General features: G+C 41.1%; 1 protein-coding gene across 1 annotated transcript in view; it reads right to left on the bottom strand.

Moving 5' to 3' along the window:
* Window positions 1–2,182: 2,182 nt before the first annotated feature.
* Window positions 2,183–19,151, bottom strand: part of LOC311099724 (fibroblast growth factor 11-like) — a gene marked incomplete at both ends in the record, with an annotated part of 73,281 nt that continues 56,312 nt past the window's right edge. Inside the window, 2 exons of the mRNA XM_084140462.1 lie at window positions 2,183–2,397; window positions 2,546–2,744. Coding sequence (XP_083996588.1) covers window positions 2,183–2,397; window positions 2,546–2,744 — 414 coding nt within the window. The remainder of the gene's footprint in view (window positions 2,398–2,545; window positions 2,745–19,151) is intronic.

Raw genomic sequence — 19,151 nt, forward strand, 5'->3', positions numbered from 1 at the left:
GTGTCCAGTATGAAGGACATTGCAGAAGTCACCTCCGACTCAACATACACACAAACACACGCACGCACACACAGGCATACACACACAATGCACTCCCAAAATAAACTCACATATTCCCACAAACATCGCTACACTGGGGGAAGAACACAATCACAAACAGCCACACACACAAAGAAATCCATATTTGCGGGTGGATTCCTCTGTCGTGATTTGATAAGGCTGGTGAGTGGATAAGCAGTGAGACGTCTTTAGAATAGTAAGTAGGTGCTCCAGCTCAGCCTCCTCAGGCTTTGATGTCAGCTTTAAACTCGGCTTTATGTCGACAACAGTTGCCAAGCAAAGGATATACTCAGCAATCACTGGCATTACCATTCAGGTGACAGAGAATCTAATCAGATTTAACACAGTAGCAATCCTTTATGTCCAATCCTTAACATTTCTCTGAAATACTGTATTTTAGTGCATTATGGTCAACAGAAAAGAACACCACAAGGTGAGTTAGGGAGGCTGGCAAATTGGGAGATTTTTAGCATGCACATTCATAACCACTCACTCAGTCACTATCTCACGCACTTGCAAAAAAAGCTGACTCTTTCTTTTTTAACACAGCCCAGCTCTGAAAGAGACTTAAAACTGTACCAATATTGCAGAGACTAGTTAGAACCTTTTACATAAATGTAGGTGAATAATTCAAGCAATGGTTCTATTCCATAAAATCCCCTGGAAAGAACCTTCAAAGAGTTACATCATACTAACATAGCCTCATTTTGGGCCCAGAGGGTATTTAGCTCCATCACTCTCTCATATGCTCAGTCAGCCTGCTGAGCACAAACTGAAATTATCTCTGTCAGGCTACTGTTATGTGTGCCAGACATGGCAGTCATGTACGAGTCAGGGCTCTCATAGTAATTTGGACATGGTGCTTTCATGGCTCCAGAAGGGCAAATGGCTATTCACTTCAAATAATGGAATACCCTGACATTTCTGTCTGTGAGATTATTGCAAAGTTATACAGTAGTAGAATCATCATTATCACCATAATCACCGTAACCATTGTAATTATCATCATCGTTATCATCCTCATAATTTATTATTAAAAACTGATTCAGTTCCCTCCATCATTACCTTCCTCATTGTGATTGATCGTTAGAGAAATAAACTTTGAAAGAGGGAGATAGAAAAGGCTGCTCACTGAACAGGTTATACTGTAGCCTGTAGATATAACTGTGATCCCAAAAGAGCTTGTCCGTGTAGCTCAGTTGGTAGAGCATGGCGCTTGCAACGCCAGGGTTGTGGGTTCAATTCCCACAGGGGGCCAGTATAAAAAAATAATGAAAAAAACGTATGCACTCACTAAAACTGTAAGTCGCTCTGGATAAGAGCGTCTGCTAAATGACTAAAATGTAAAAAAAAAAAAAAAAGAAGCTTGCTTGACTTGTCTCTTTCAACAGAAGATTTGGCTTTTTTGAAATTGAATTGCTGACTGCAATTCAACAGACAGCCCTGCTATCAAATAGAAATAGATCCCCCCGATGTTGTCCAATAAAACATCATTTTGATGGCCCGCCTCCAGCTGTGCGGTGTGTGATTTGCAGGTGGGCAGATGGTGGAGGCCAGGCATAGTCACACTGTCACCATGGTGATTGCCATTAATTAGAAGAGTTGACTCGAGAATAGTGATTATGATTACATGAAGTGATTCGTTTTACACACCTCTCTCTCCCATATACACACAGACACAATCACACACTCGCACATCAAAATACAACAATTAGAAATGAAAGTTTGTGCACGAGTGGAGGTGATTTCTGGAAACTTGGACTGGTGATGGGAGGGCAGTAGATGAATGACAGAGAGATTACACAGGCTGTGCCTTTGGTAGTGAGTGCGCTAGAGGAGAAGGGGTAAAGGTGATTGACAGGGAGGAAGGGTGGTGGTGCTGACTTGGGCCCTAGTCTATCCCCCTCTCTCTCTGGTGGCAGGTGAGAGGAATTCCTCCGAGACCCAGACCTGATGGGCTGTTGACCCCTGACCCTTCATCATGGTGCAGCCCAGTGCACTTCTGGCGAAGGGGGCCCATGAGGGCCATTCCTCCAGCCAGCCCAAGTGCATGATGGACGATTGAATCCTTATTGAGTTCTCAGTGTCACTGCTGCCCCTCCCCCACACTCGGTCCCCTGTGCTACGAGGCATCAGCCTTGGGGGCTTTTTTTTCTTTCCTGCAGTTCTTGATGGAGAATGTTCTTTCATGACGTTCTTCTGACGTCTTCACTGTCTTCCGGGCAGGGCCTTCTTTCTCTTTCTCTTTCTCTTTCTCTTTCTCTTTCTCTTTCTCTTTCTCTTTCTCTTTCTGTTCATTGACTAGCTCGTGTAGCGATGGCTCCTTATACATGGCAACTGTGGGGCAGATAAGAGAAACAGTTGAAGAGTATTCAATGGTGAACATAAGCATCATGCAACATCTAGAATAACTTAATACTTTTCTGATATATCCCTGTCTTGGCAAAAATTCAGCACAGCATGGACAGGAGGGCACGTGACCAACCTTCTATAACTTTAGGCAGGAAGTGTGCAGCACCTTTGGTCTTCTTCACCCGGTTGCCCTTCATGACCTGTCCATCGCGGTTGATGCCGATATACCAGGAGCGGCCCGACTGGCTCTGGCGGTAGAGCATGGAGGAGTAGGTCACGTAGTAGTTCTCAAACACACTCTCTTTGAACTTACACTCTGGAGTGAAGTGTTCCTAAAGAGAAGGATAGAGAGAGAGAAATAGACTGTCACATTAACAAACAAACAAGCAAACTAAAACAAACCTCATGAGAGGAACTGCTATACACATTCAGCCAACCCAAAAACACAGACATTTATTCAAATGTAGGCATAGTATGTGCTCACACATACTGTACGCATGCACGCACAAGCTCAGTGAAAAACATTAATTATGAAAGTTGTGTCTAAGGGGAATCAAAGGGAAGGCTAGGATTCTATGTGTATTCATGTTTCTTTGAAAGCGAGAACATCCTGGTCTTTGGGGAGAAGATTGTAGAGTGATTTCACTCATAGTGAGGCATTACATTATAGCATCAGTGGTACAAACTTAGAACAGCCCCCTAAGGTACAGAGGATGAGAGAAACCACTGGGATATCCACATAAACAAAAGATTATCACACACCTACAAATACAAACACATAGTATGCAAATGAACAAATACACATACATTAAGTTATTTTGGAAGTACATGGAAGTTCAGAGGCAGAACAAATGGTTCAAATGGAAGTCCCTTTCAACCTTCAAATTATAAACTTAATACAGAGCATTCACACTGTACTACTAGCTGAAAGTGAACACATAGCAGCACCCACCCTTTCCGAAGTTGGAGCTTATCCAACAGTTAGAACCCAGTTATTGGCTGTTAGCACATATCCCCAGTACCCATACCAGTGCTTAACCCCCCTACCTCCAGCACTAACATAAGGACCATTAAACCCTGCAGAATGTTGCCTGGTGATTGTAACCACTAGCGACAGGTATACATCTCTCTTAGTCACCGTCAGGGTCCTTCCCCTGTCAGAGAGCAAACCCAATCTGCACGATTGATTTAGTGAGAGCAGCAGGGCAGAAACAGCTGACTGGATACTTTCTCTGAGACTTAGGGAGGCTGGGGGAGATGGAGGAGGGGTGGGGGAGGACGAGTCGGTAATGAGAGGGGCATTAAGGAGTCAGTAGTGGACTCATCAGGGATGAAGGAGCTCCATGGTCACACGCTCACAGATCATCACCTCTCACCTTCAAGGTGCTGTGGCGTGCATGTCTGGGAAAGCCAATCACGTGCTGCATCTCCGCATGGTACCATACCCCCACCCCGGCCTCATATCCTTCCTCACTTACCTCCCCTACCCCTGTTCTCTATCATACCCCCGGTACCACCCCAGCCCCACCCCTGTTCTCTATTGTACCTCCAGACCACCCCCACCCCTGTTCTCTTTCGTAGCCTCGGTACGACCCCAGCCCCACCCCTGTTCTCTATCGTACCCCCGGTACCCCCCAACCACACCCTGTTCTCTATCGTACCCCCGGTACCCCCCCAACCACACCCTGTTCTATATCATACCCCCGGTACTACCCCAGCCCCACCCCTGTTCTCTACTGTACCTCCAGACCACCCCTGCTTAACCCCTGTTCTCTATTGTACCCCCAGTACTACCCCAGCCCCACCCCTGTTCTCTATTGTACCTCCAGACTACCCCAGCCCCACCCTGTTCTCTATCGTACCCCCGGTACCACCGAAGCCCCAACACTGTTCTCTATCGTACCCCGGTACCACCCCAGCCTTGCTTACCTATAGGCAAATCTCACCTCTACATCACAGAGTTATTTATAGATCTTCTGACAAGTTTGATATATTAAGCTGCACTCACACACACAGGAGGAGATCGATAGATGATCTGCTTCATTCATTATTAATCAGGCTGGAAAGAGAGGGAGAGAGGGAAAAGTAGGGAGAGATGGAGAGAGAGAGTGAGAGGTAGGGAGGTAGGGAGAGAGAGAGGGAGGGAGAGGTAGGGAGAGAAGGAGAGGTAGGGAGAGAGGTAGAGAGAGCGGGAGAGGTAGGGAGAGGGAGAGAGAGAGGGAGAGGTAGGGAGAGGGAGAGAGAGAGGGAGAGAGAGAGGGGGAGAGGGAGAGCGAGGGTCTGGGCGAGAGAGGCCTGCTCCCCTGGTTCTCCCACAGGACCTGCAGGGGAAAGCGGGGCACCAAGGACTTTTCAATGAGTCTCCAATCACCATAACCCAGGACCCCACCACTGAACTCTGTGTCACCATAACCCAAAACTCAACCTCTGAATCATCACTAGGCAGGATAACCCATCACTAAGCCCTAGATTACCTTAAATTCTGAAATGACCCTCATGGTAACAAACCTTGTTCTCTGAAATTATACCTTCAAGAAAACCCACAAGGCGACTTCTGAAATGATCCTGCCGATAATCCACAAATTGTACTTCTGAACATTACCATGACGATAATCCTTGATGAATTCTGTGGAATGAGCCTTACGATAACCCACTTCCTCATTATGACGTCTATCTAACAGCATTTTTTAACAGGACGTCTCCTGAGGATTCCTGGCAAGATGTCAGCAGAGAGGAATTACCCTGATCATAACCGACCGCTAAACCCCTGAACTAATCATCCTGATAACCCCGAACTCAGCTACCATGGCTGCTACAGTATATCTAAACTCACATAGCCTAGTTTCTGTAATTACTATGCCTTTAATCCATGAGTAAGCCTCAAGGTAACCCACTATCTGTCTTTGCAGGATGGTAGAGGACTCCCCACGACATGACCTTCAAACTTCCACTGATTTAGCCTCTACCTTTGAGCCCACCTTTAGAACCAGTTGAGTAAATAATTCCTAAACCCTTTTTAAGTGAAGAAGGGAGACATTTTCATTTAAAGATGAGTGCTTAGACTAAAGTATAAAATGAAATAAAAATCTCATCCTTCACTGGTGACTTATTGACTGACTCAGGCGGCTTCCTTTCGCTGCATCTCCAGCCAGAATGAATTGTAATGAAAGCCGGCGAGAGAGGTAATATCCAGCGTCCATGCAGAGAATCCTGAGGATGGGTAGAACCTCTTTATCATGCAAAGCGGTATCCCTACCTTCCCCTCCCCCTTTCTCCTCCTCCTCCTCTACCTCCTTCTCCCTCAGCCAGCCCTCGTGTCTGATTACATCTATTCTACCTGCTCCAGGAAGCTTAACTCCTAACGCCACCATATGCTACGCTGCGCTGCTCTCCTGGAACAATAATCAAGCCAAGGACTCAGGCCAGGGGCTATCACACCAGGTAGCTACTAGCTACACCCAACAATGTTTACACAACCTTTCAGATCAATTGGTGTAACTGATACCTCTTCCTCACCCATGCAGTTGGGGCCATTCATACGGATTCATAGTGCGGGAGTTGTATGCCACTTTCTCACTTTCACACCCCTTCTTTTCAAGTCACAAAATGTCATCTTAAGCACTTTTTGTCGCTTCATATTTTGTCTGTTATTCTCTGATAAAGAAAAACAATGCACAAATGTGTGCCACTGCTTAGTAATGACTTGTGAGTAAATGATGTGTTGGGCTAATAGTCTTATTTATAGTAGGGATGTGCATGGTTATTGGAATATTTGAATATCCGAACGGATGTTAGTATTCGAATGCTTATGTGAGTATTCATTTGAGGCCTATTTTAACACTAAATAAAAATATCCATGTGACATTATTAGATACAAGGATATACCAAATGTAATAAAACAACAAACCTTTCAATGTAGTTTTTATGACATGTGCCACATTAAAAGACCGGTAGCGGCTTGGTAGCCTTCACATGTGTAGCTTGTTGTTTATGTTGGCCAATCAAAGTGGCAAAGAGGCTCAATGTGTAGCAAGTAGAGTGAGAGTTCACTAATGCAATGCAACATGGAATAAAATTACAGAATTAAAAGTTTGCGAAATGAGAAAGAGCAGGCTACAACAAGCAACCAACAAGTAGGATGTTGTTTTATCTGAATGGGGTTGAGGATAAAGCGCAGCATGTAGCCTCAATTAGCCTAGCTAGCTATAGCTGGCTAGCTTAGCTAGCTATCTAGCTAGCTTCTCTAGGCTTCTCCAGTCAAGACAGGCACTGTTATACTGTATGGGATGATAAAAAAACATTGTGGCTGCTACAAGTTAGCTAGTCTTGGCTGTAGCCGAGTTGCCTTGGCTCCTCCCATCTCACACACACCAGCCCCTCCGCAACTGCAGCAATAGAGCGCCAGCCTCTCTCCCTCGCGCAGCAGTGCTCAGGTTAAAAACGTATGTAAAAAAAAACAACATGTATTTTGAATATCTAGATATCCAACAGAAATGTATCATACTATTCAAATAGTACAAAAGCTGAAGAACATAGGCCCATCCAGGTACTTTCCGCAGGTGCTGGAGTTGTGCGCAAATTCATGAAAAACAGAAAGGAAAACACCGCACACTGCTGCTCATGCTCCCAGGTGATATTTATTTATAACAACGTTTCGACCCTTAAGTCTTCATCAGGCATCCATATCCCAGGTGGGGGTGGAATGTCCTATTTATACGGGCAGTACTCAGTGACATCACTTCCTGAAACAGGAGGTAAAAAATGTATAACATAGGTTCACAACATTAACATTCAATGTATCAAAATATATGATCATATGCAAGCAATGCAATCAATATTTACAGTAATATACATAAAATATTCATACATTGTTTAGACATATTGAAACTATAAAAACGGGTTCAAGTCAAACTCCTTGTTAAGGCCAAGAGGAGATAGTGTGTTGAGCCTGTGGATCCAGAAAGATTCCCTTTGAAGAAGTTTAAAAATTTTAAAATCAATTTAAAAAACAAACACCATTTGGACATATTGAAACTATAAAAACGGTTTCAAGTCAAACTCCTCGTTAAGGCCAAGAGGAAACTTCTTCAAAGGGAATCTTTCTGGATCCACAGGCTCAACACACTGTCTCCTCTTCTGGATCCACAGGCTCAACACACTGTCTCCTCTTGGCCTTAACGAGGCTCAACACACTGTCTCCTCTTGGCCTTAACGAGGCTCAACACACTGTCTCCTCTTGGCCTTAACGAGGAGTTTGACTTGAAACTGTTTTTAGTTTCAATATGTCCAAATTGTGTGTTAAAAAAAAAATCCTAATTGAACATTGTAGGAATATTGTATGTATATTACTGTAAATATTGATTGCATTCCTTGTATATGATCATATATTTTGATACATTGAATGTTAATGTTGTGAACCTATGTTATACATTTTTTACCTCCTGTTGCAGGAAGTGATGTCACTGAGTACTGCCCCTATAAAAAGGACCTTCCATCCCCACCTAGGATATGGATGCCTGATGAAGACTTAAGGGTCGAAACGTTGTTATAAATAAATATCACCTGGGAGCATGAGCAGCAGTGTGCAGCGTTTTCCTTCTGTTTTTCACTATTCAAATAGTGAAATTATTTAAATCCCCCTTCCCTAGCTAATAGTAAAACTGAGGTAGTTTCCATGGTGTAGTCCTCTGTATTGCCAGCAGGGGTCGTAGTGACACATTAGGCAGACCTGCCTGTGTCTGTTGACCTTCCCCAGCAGTCCCTGGGTAATCTAAGGCCTTTTCAACTTTTGGCAAAAGTCAGTCCTCCACCCTGTCTCCTCTGTCCTCTCTCCTCTGTGACCCGGAAACCGATAATTGGTCGAGTGGTCAAGGAGATGTCAATTAGTTAGTTGGCAAATGGAAGAGTGTCCTCCCCTCCTCGATAGCCAACTTTTCTTCGAGGATAGTCATGTGTATCCTACCTAAGTCCTTCGCGGGAGAGTTTTTAAAACCCCTTTGAATCAGCTTTGTTTTGTCGTAGGAGAAACGCATGTAGATGTTTAAAAACAATATGCTACTTATCGTTTTATCTATAAAATGTTAACAAATTAATTTGCTTTTATCACTTTACACATTTGTTTTGGGATCCACCAATGTAAACTTAATTTACCTGATTTCATACAAGCACATTTTTGCCCACGTTCCCTCTCCTCGCCGCTTCTCCTCAATTACCTTTGACATTTTTCAAAAGGAGGCGAGAGAGGACGGAGTAGAGAGGACACAGGAGTTGAGCAAATCCAATTAAGAAAAGGCCTAGGAGATGCTGTGAAATCTGCCTAACTGCAGTAATCCCGCCATATTTCCATGGTGCTGCATTAACGCTGCAGCAGCAACCCCCTTCAAATCATAACTTTCACTGAATCTCCTAATGGGTCTTCCTCTGTCTGTGTGTGTTTGTTGTGTGTGTGTGTGTGTGTGCCTGTGTGTCTGTGTGTGTGTATGTGTGTGTGTGTGAATGTGTGTGTGGGAGTGTGAGAGAGCATGAGTGCACGCGTGTGTGTGGGAGTGTGTGTGTGTTTCGAAGTATGCAGAGGCGGGGCACATGCAGAGCACATGTTATTGATGCTTTTAGAACCAGGTGCAGATGTTCTGTGACATGGCACATTACATAAGTCAATAAGGCATGGATGCACTTATAACCCCTAGAGTCGTTTGACGCACCCGTGCATCACAAGTTTACGCCATTTTGAATACTGAATAGCTCCCTGTTCTACACGAGAGGATCCGGACAAGAAAATCATTACGAAAACGTCTGTAAAACCCGAACCGTTTGAGCTACAAACGAATAATTCACCACCATCGAATGATGAGACTCTCGGTTGTTTTGCTCCACGACTCATACAAGTTTCATGGGAGTCGTCTGAAGGTAACCCAGTACCGGGCTGTAAAAATGGCAGAAAGTGCATAGGGGGTAAAAAGTTCCAAGAATAACGTGCTCAAACATCTACAGTTTTGTTATATCTCTCATATATAGGACAGACACTTCAAAACCGTATTCCTTTTGGACTGTTTGTTTTGCAATGTACAAATGTGTTATTCAATGCGTTTCTAAGGGCTATAGCAGTAAAGGCCACATTATTTATATATATTATTTTATATACCTACAGGGGTCCTAAAATTCCAAATAAAATGGCTACATGATCAATTGTATGACCAGCTTAAAACAATTCCATATGTTAGCTTAGTAGATATTGTGGTCTAAGGGCTTAGACCTAAAAGGGCTTAAACAAGGCTGAGGCATGCAGTGGGCAGTCTGGCACCATGACCACATGGCCCCTCTCCAATGGTTTATGATGTCACGGCCTGGTATGATGGTATGATGTGTGTGTGACAGCTGAGCAGAGTGGGTGGGGCTAGGGGATGTGTTGTGATGACTTCTGCCTAATCTACTGTACAGCCGTCTATGGGTTGGTTGACATGTGGAGAGTCTCTGTTGATGTGATTCACGTCGGAGGGTAGTGGCAGCTGTGACCCCCAGTGACAGAGGTGACCACACACCCACCTCTTATCCCTTTACTCCTCCATTTGTCATCCCCCGCTCAATGTCCCCTTTATGGGAGAGAGAGAACGGAGGGAGATCGAGAGCGGGAGAAGGATAGAGAGATATTGTCCTTGTGATGTCTCTGTGTGTCATAAAAAAAAGTGTGTACATTGTGTATTGGATTTATAAGTGTGTATGTATGTGTGTGTGTCTGTATGTTTGTTTGTGTGTGTGTGTGTGTGTGTGTGTGTGTGTGTTGTGAACAAAGAGCATTGCTGACAGATGTATCGGGGCTGTGTAATTTATCTGAGACTATCACAAAGACTAGAACAACGGATGTCACTGGTGCTGCAGGCTGCAGCCAAGTCTACATCTCTTACTTAGTACTTACAGTGCCTTGCAAAGTATTCATCCCCTTGGCGTTTTTCCTATTTTGTTGCATTACAACCTGTAATTTAAATGGATTTTTATTTGGATTTCATGTAATGGACATACATAAAATAGTCCAAATTGGTGAAATGATAAAAAATAAAAAATAAAAATAACAGAAAAGTGGTGCGTGCATATGTATTCACCCCCTTTGCTATGAAGCCCCTAAATAAGATCTGGTGCAACCAATTACCTTCAGAAGTCACATAATTAGTTAAATAAAGTCCAACTTTGTGCAATCTAAGTGTCACATGATCTGTCACATGATCTCACTATATATACACCTGTTCTGAAAGGCCCCAGAGTCTGCAACACCACTAAGCAAGGGGCACCACCAAGCAAGCGGCACCATGAAGATCAAGGAGCTCTCCAAACAGGTCAGGGACAAAGTTGTGGAGAAGTACAGATCAGGGTTGGGTTATTAAAAAATATCAGAAACTTTGAACATCCCACGGGGCACCATTAAATCCATTATTAAAAAATGGAAAGAATATGGCACCACAACAAACCTGCCAAGAGAGGGCCGCCCACCAAAACTCACAGACCAGGCAAGGAGGGCATTAATCAGAGAGGCAACAAAGAGACCAAAGATAACCTTGAAGGAGCTGCAAAGCTCCACAGCGGAGATTGGAGTATCTGTTCATAGGACCACTTTAAGCCGTAAACTCCACAGAGCTGGGCTTTACGGAAGAGTGTCCAGAAAAAAGCCATTGCTTCAAGAAAAAAATAAGCAAACCCGTTTGGTGTTCACCAAAAGGCATGTGGGAGACTCCCCAAACATATGGAAGAAGGTACTCTGGTCAGATGAGACTAAAATTGAGCTTTTGGACATCAAGGAAAACGCTATGTCTGGCGCAAACCCAACACCTCTCATCACCCTGAGAACACCATCCCCACAGTGAAGCATGGTGGTAGCAGCATCATGCTGTGGGGATGTTTTTCATCGGCAGGGACTGGGAAACTAGTCAGAATGATGGATGGCGCTAAATACAGGGAAATTCTTGAGGGAGACCTGTTTCAGTCTTCCAGAGATTTGAGACTGGGACGGAGGTTCACCTTCCAGCAGAACCTTTAGCATACGGCTAAAGCAACACTCGAGTGGTTTAAGGGGAAACAGCTAAATGTCTTAGTGTGGCCTAGTCAAAACCCAGACCTTTTTTCGGGGGGGGGGGGGGGGGGGGGGGGGGGGTAGTTATGCACGCTCAAGTTCTGTTTTTTTGTCTTATTTCTTGTTTGTTTCACAATATAAAATATTTTGCATCTTCAAAGTGGTAGGCATGTTGTGTAAATCAAATGATACAAACCCCCCCCAAAAAATCAATTTTAATTCTAGGTTGTAAGGCAACAAAATACGAAAAATGCCAAGTGGGGTGAATACTTTCGCAACCCACTGTAGTACTTACTATCTTAGCAGAGAGCATTGGTGCTGGGCTAATGATAAATGAGTAGAACGAAGGAACCCTGCCTGCACACAGTATTACTTCTACCAGCTAAGTGCACTTAATTGCCTGGCTGGCAACATATCTCCCTCTGTATCATTATATTCCATTTCTCTCTACCTCATCCCTTTTCTTCTCTCTCCTGTTCTTTCTCCCCCATTGTGATGGAGATGATGGTATCTGTGTTGTCCTGCATCTCAATGCAACCCTCACAGGTGACAAATGGACTACACAGCGCCTCTCTCTCTCTCACACACACACACACACACACACACACAACAACAACCACTACACAAAAGCACTAAACATACACTGACAGTATAAAACATTAAGAACACCTGCTCTTTCCATGACATAGACTGACCAGGTCAATCCAGGTGAAAGCTATGATCCCTTATTGATGTCACTTGTTAAATCCACTTCAATCAGTGTAGATGAAGGGGAGGAGACGGGTTAAATAAGGATTTTTAAGCCTTGAGACAATTGAGACATGGATTGTGTACGTGTGCCATTCAGAGGGTGAATGGGCAAAACAAAATATTTAAATGCCTTTGAACTGGGTATGGTAGTAGGTGCCAGGCGCACCGGTTTGTGTCAAGAACTGCAACGCTGCTGGGTTTTTAACGCTCAACAGTTTCCCATGTGTATCAAGAATGGTCCACCACCCAAAGGACATTCAGCCAACCTGACACAACTGTGGGAAGCATTGGAGTCAACATGGGCCAGCATCCCTGTGGAACGCTTTCGACACCTTGTAGAGTCCATGCCCTGACGAACTGAGGCTGTTCTGAGGGCAAAAGGGGGGAGGTGCAACTCAATATTTGGAAGGTGTTCTTAATGTTTTGTTCACTCAGTGTATAGTACCCCACATGAAAAAATACTACATTTTACTACATAATACTACAGTACTTACTATATAATTCTGCGTTCGTCGTCCCCGGAGTACTAGCTGCCACCGATCTAGGTTTCAGCAATCATCTAGATTGGTCTGCTTTGTGTACACCTGTTTCCCATTAGTGTTGATGGTTTCCCTTTATAACCCCTGTCTGTCATTCGTTTGTTGTGTGTGATTGTTCTCCGTTTGTTTTCGGCAGGACTGTGTATTGCGATTATTGTTCCTCCCTGTTTTGGAGGTTTTGTTGTTTTGTACTTTTCATTACGTTTATTAGTAAAGTATATCTGCCAGTCTCTCGGTGTCCTGCGCTTGACTTCGTTCACCGCATACACGTTTATCCTGACACTACCTACCTACCTACCTACAGTGGGGGAAAAAAGTATTTAGTCAGCCACCAATTGTGCAAGTTCTCCCACTTAAAAAGATGAGAGAGGCCTGTAATTTTCATCATAGGTACACGTCAACTATGACAGACAAAATGAAAATATAAATCCAGAAAATCACATTGTAGGATTTTTGTATGAATTTATTATCAAATGATGGTGGAAAATAAGTATTTGGTCAATAACAAAAGTTTCTCAATACATATATTTTATTATTTTTTTTATTTTTATTTTTAATTATTTTTTTTTATTTATTTATTTTATTTATTTTTTTTTTTTTTTTTTGGGGGGGGAAGGATCAGCTTAATATTGCAGATAGATTGTATCTTCTATCAATGTAATTGTCTGCATCACTTCCAATCCCCCATATTTTATTTTTTATATATATATATATATTCCCCTTTATTACTTTTCAACCCCACCATCCTTTCCCTACTTGGAGTAAATTAGTGAACAACAACGCCCAGGCCTCTACTTCCGGTCCATACTCACTATCTACACCTTATGGACAGAGTTAATTTTACAATAATTCTATATCTATATATATATATATATATACATACATACACACACACACACATATACATATATATATACATATATATATATATATATATATATATATATATACATATATACATATATATATATATATATATATATATATACATACATACATATACATATACACATCTATTTTTTTTTTTTCTCCTGAACTTCTTCTACTCTCAACCTCTCCGATCATCTTCATGATGTCCATCCGGTTTGCCTCTAAATGCCATATCTTTCTAACTGTGCTCCTTCCCAAAAGCTCCCAACATACAACCTATATACTTATTATGGACACAGTATGCTTACATTATTAGCTATCTTTGTTATTATTTGTTGTTATTTGTTATTAGTCCCATCCTTCAACTCTATTCAATACCTCCCATCTATCTCTTAACACCATCCATATAGGATTTCTATTTGCCATATATATTTCAACCATACTGTGATGTTTTACAAAAGTTCTGAACCTTTCTATTCTCATTGCTTCTACAGATTGTGAAATAAAAATAAACATTTTTGCTAAAAGTATTATTATATTATTGATTGATTGACTATGACTTTTCAGATCACCCAGTAATGCTATCTGCAAGGTTAGTTCCAGGTAAATATTGCAATCCTTTAGCCATTCCTGGACCTGTGTCCAAAAACAAGCTACAAATGGACAGAACCAAAACAAATGATCTAATGATTCTATCTCTTCACAGCAAAATCTGCAGAGCTGGGAAGATTGTATCCCCCATATAAATAACATTCTATTGGTAGCAAGAATTTTATATAATAATTTAAATTGAAAGATTCTAATTTTTGAATCCGGTGTCGTTTTGCGTGTCAGTTCATAAACACTATGCCATGGGATCGGTACGTCAAAGATCTCTTCCCAACTATTTTGCAATCTATATGGGACTGCTGTCAATCCTTTGGTCCTTAAGTGAAACTGATATACTTTTTTATTTATCACAGTTTTCCTTAACCAATTATGTTCTTTAATGCAAGGCCGACAGACAAGTTCCTTACTTTCTCCCCCTTCAACTTTCCTCTTCCACTTTTGCGGTATGGCTGCAATTATTTGGTTGTAATTTTGGGTAGAGCAGACATTTCCATATGTTTTTATTAGCTGCATGTGCGACATAACTCCACCAGTCCTACCGATGATATCATTTACGAAGATTATACCTTTTTTAAACATTCTGTCAATAAATATAGGTTTTTTGTCAATTAGTATATTTGAATTTAACCACAATATTTGTTGCATTATTTGTTCTGTCGTTTCTGGAGGATTAAATTGAAATTGTAACCAACTTTCTATGGCTTGTTTTAGAAATAGTGACATTTGGGAGATTATTTCCTTTTCAAATAACTGAAAGTGAGAGGTTGTAATCTGAATAAAGGGAAAAAGGCCTTTCTTGAACAGTGGGTGAGACAATCTTACTAATTTGCTTGAGAACCAGTTCGGATTTAAGTATAACTTTTGGATGACTGAAGATTTTAGTGATAGGTCTAATGCTTTAATATTTAATAATTTCTGTCCTCCGAATTCATATTCATTATATAAATATGCTCTTTTAATTTTGTCTGGCTTGCCGTTCCAAATAAAATTGAATATTTTTTTCTCATATATTTTAAAAAACTGTTTGCTAGGCGTAGGCAAGACCATAAGCAAATAGGTAAACTGGGATAATACTAAAGAGTTAATCAGGGTGATTTTTCCACAAATTGACAGGTATTTTCCTTTCCATGGTAGTAAGATCTTATCTATTTTTGCTAACTTTCTATTAAAATTTATTGAAGTGAGATCATTTATTTCCTTTGGGATATGTATTCCGAGTATATCCACATCACCATCAGACCATTTTATTGGTAAACTACATGGTAATGTAAAAATTGTATTTTTTTGTGATCCAATACGTAATATAGTACATTTGTCATAATTTGGTTTTAATCCAGAGAGGTTAGAAAATGTATCTAGATCCTCTATGAGGCTGTGGAGGGATTCTAGTTGTGGATCTAAAAGAAAACATGAATCATCTGCGTACAATGACACCTTTGTTTTTAAGCCCTGTATTTCTAATCCTCTGATATTATTATTGGATCTGATTTTAATAGCTAACATCTCGATGGCCACAATAAATAGATATGCCGATAGTGGACAACCTTGTTTCACTCCTCTTGACAGTTTGAAACTTTCTGAGAAATAGCCATTATTTACTATTTTACACCTAGGGTTACTATACATGATTTTGACCCATTTTATAAGAGATTCTCCAAAATTGAAATGCTCCAGGCATTTATATATGAATTCCCGTCGAACTTTATCAAATGCCTTTTCGAAGTCTGCTATGAATAGCAGGCCTGGTTTCCCATATTTTCCATAGTGTTCTATTGTTTCCAATACTTGCCTTATATTGTCTCCAATGTATCTTCCATGTAAAAAACCTGTCTGATTAGAATGAATAATATCCGACAATACCTTTTTAATTCTATGCGCTATACATTTTGCTAGGATTTTTGCATCACAACACTGAAGTGTAAGGGGCCTCCAATTTTGTAAATGGACTGGATCTTTATATTTTCCACTTGTATCCTGTTTCAGTAATAATGAGATCAGACCTTCTTCTTGAGTGTCAGATAATCTACCATTTACATAGGAGTGGTTAAAACATGCTAATAACGGTCCTCTTAGTATTTCAAAAAAGGTTTGGTATACCTCGATTGGTATGCCATCCAACCCTGGAGTTTTCCCGGACTTAAAGTCTTTAATTGCATCCAGAAGTTCCTCCTCTGTAATTTCACCTTCACATGAGTCTTTCTGTGTGGCTGTTAATTTGACATTATCAATAGGAAAAAAATCTCTACAATTAGCTTCAGTTAGAGGAGATGGAGGCGACTGAAAAGAAAACATATGCTTAAAATACTTTGTTTCTTCCTTCAAAATATCATTAGGTGAATTATGGGTGACTCCGTCAATTGTAACCAGTTTCATTAAGTTCTTTTTGGTAGCATTCCTATGTTGAAGATTAAAAAAGAATTTTGTGCATTTTTCCCCATATTCCATCCAGTTTGCTTTATTTTTATAATATATTACACTTGATCTTTCTTGAATAAGCTTTTCCATTTCTTTTTGTTTTTCCTCTAATTTATTCTGAGCCTCTATGTTACAGTTTTTATTGCCATCTATCTGTTCTGTTAGACTTTCTATTTCCTTTCTTAGTATAAACTCTTTTGACCTAAATTGCTTTTGTTTTCGAGATGAGTACTGAATTGCATGGCCTCTAAAGGCACATTTAAAGGTGTCCCATACAATAAGGGGATTCGCTGTACCTAAGTTATGTTGGAAAAAGTCAGTTATAAATTCCTTTGTTCTAATTATAAATAAATTATCATCTAATAGGCTTTGATTAAATTTCCAATATCCTCGCCCACGTGGAAATTCAGTCAGAGTAATGTATATGCCTATTATATGATGGTCCGACCGCATTCTGTCCCCTATCAACACTTTTTTTACTTTTGGTGCCAACGAGAATGAGATAAGAAAGAAGTCAAGACGACTAGCTTGATTCAGTCTCCGCCATGTATATCTCACTAGATCAGCATATTTAAGCCTCCATATATCTACTAGTTCTAATGTATCCATGACATTCACAATTTCCTTAAGAGCATGTGGGTGATTGTTTGTGGTGTGATTTCCTTTTCGGTCCATTGAGCTATTTAAAACAGTATTATAATCCCCCACCATAATAATATTGTCTTGAGTTGCTTGCAGGCTTGATAATTTATTATATATATTGTCAAAGAATTGTGGATCATCATTATTTGGTCCGTAAAGGTTAATGAGCCATATCTGTTTATTGTCCAATACCATATTTAAAATAATCCATCTACCTTGCGTATCTATTTGGACAATTTGCACATTCGGATCGAAATTACTATTAATTAATATCATCACCCCTTTTGAATTTCTTTGCCCATGGGAGAAGTATATTTCCCCCCCCCATTCTTTTTTCCACGCTACTTCATCTCGAATTGTTGAATGAGTTTCCTGTATACAATAGATATTATATTCCTTCTCTTTGAGCCATGTAAATATTGTTCTTCTTTTGTTATTATCAGCTAAGCCATTACAATTATAACTGGCTATACTTATTTCACCATACACCATAATGAGATACAAGTTTCAAGTCTATTTATCATTATATATGTTTGTAAATTTACCAATAAAAAATAGCGTAATGATTGAGTGTCCATATAGCTGTACCGTGATATTTGCATTGCTACGGAGTAACCCTTCAATTGTTCTCCACTAATTCCCCCGCTAAAGCCCCTCCCCATCCCAAGTTGAGCCGTCATCCCAGTGATCAGCATCCCCCCCACGTCCCTCCGTATCCCTAAGGCCCTGAGAGGCCAGGACCCATCCATCGAAAACAGCACACAGTGCCACCCACAAAACAGAAGCAGGTTAACCGCCAAAAGCATTTCCAATGCTTTCACCTCTATATATATATATCTATATAACTATTATTTATTTATTTTATTATGCATATCCTATTTTCCATCATTATCAATTAATATGCGTAATAATGTCGGCAGTTCACGCATAGGATTCTAACATATAACCAGGATTGCCATTATATTACATTTAATTCATTGACAAGCAATTATTATCCTAGCAAATAATTCCCGCGGTCCATCCCATACCCCCCCCCCCAACATCCCCACCCCCCCCACAACAGATGCCAGACCAGCACACACGCACATACTCACATACTCCAACACACTCAACCCCCCTCCTCCACAATCCACCATAAAATCCAATACTCAACGGCTGTTATATCCCAGAGCCCAACCCGAGAAATAACTTTAATAAAATAAGTTTCTCAATACTTTGTTATATACCCTTTGTTGGCAATGACACAGGTCAAACGTTTTCTGTAAGTCTTCACAAGGTTTTCACACACTGTTGCTGGTATTTTGGCCCATTCCTCCATGCAGATCTCCTCTAGAGCAGTGATGTTTTGGGGCTGTCGCTGGGCAACACGGACTTTCAACTCCCTCCAAAGATGTTCTATGGGGTTGAGATCTGGAGACTGGCTAGGCCACTCCAGGACCTTGAAATGCTTCTTATGAAGCCACTCCTTCGTTGCCCGGGCGATGTGTTTGGGATCATTGTCATGCTGAAAGACCCAGCCACGTTTCATCTTCAATGCCCTTGCTGATGGAAGGAGGTTCTCACTCAAAATCTCACGATACATGGCCCCATTCATTCTTTCCTTTACACGGATCAGTCGTCCTGGTCCCTTTGCAGAAAAACAGCCCCAAAGCATGATGTTTCCACCCCCATGCTTCACAGTAGGTATGGTGTTCTTTGGATGCAACTCAGCATTCTTTGTCCTCCAAACACGACGAGTTGAGTTTTTACCAAAAAGTTCTATTTTGGTTTCATCTGACCATATGACATTCTCCCAATCCTCTTCTGGATCATCCAAATGCACTCTAGCAAACTTCAGACTGGCCTGGACATGTACT

Source organism: Coregonus lavaretus (genome assembly GCF_964263955.1).
Source record: "Coregonus lavaretus genome assembly, chromosome: 24".
NCBI lineage: Eukaryota > Metazoa > Chordata > Actinopteri > Salmoniformes > Salmonidae > Coregonus > Coregonus lavaretus.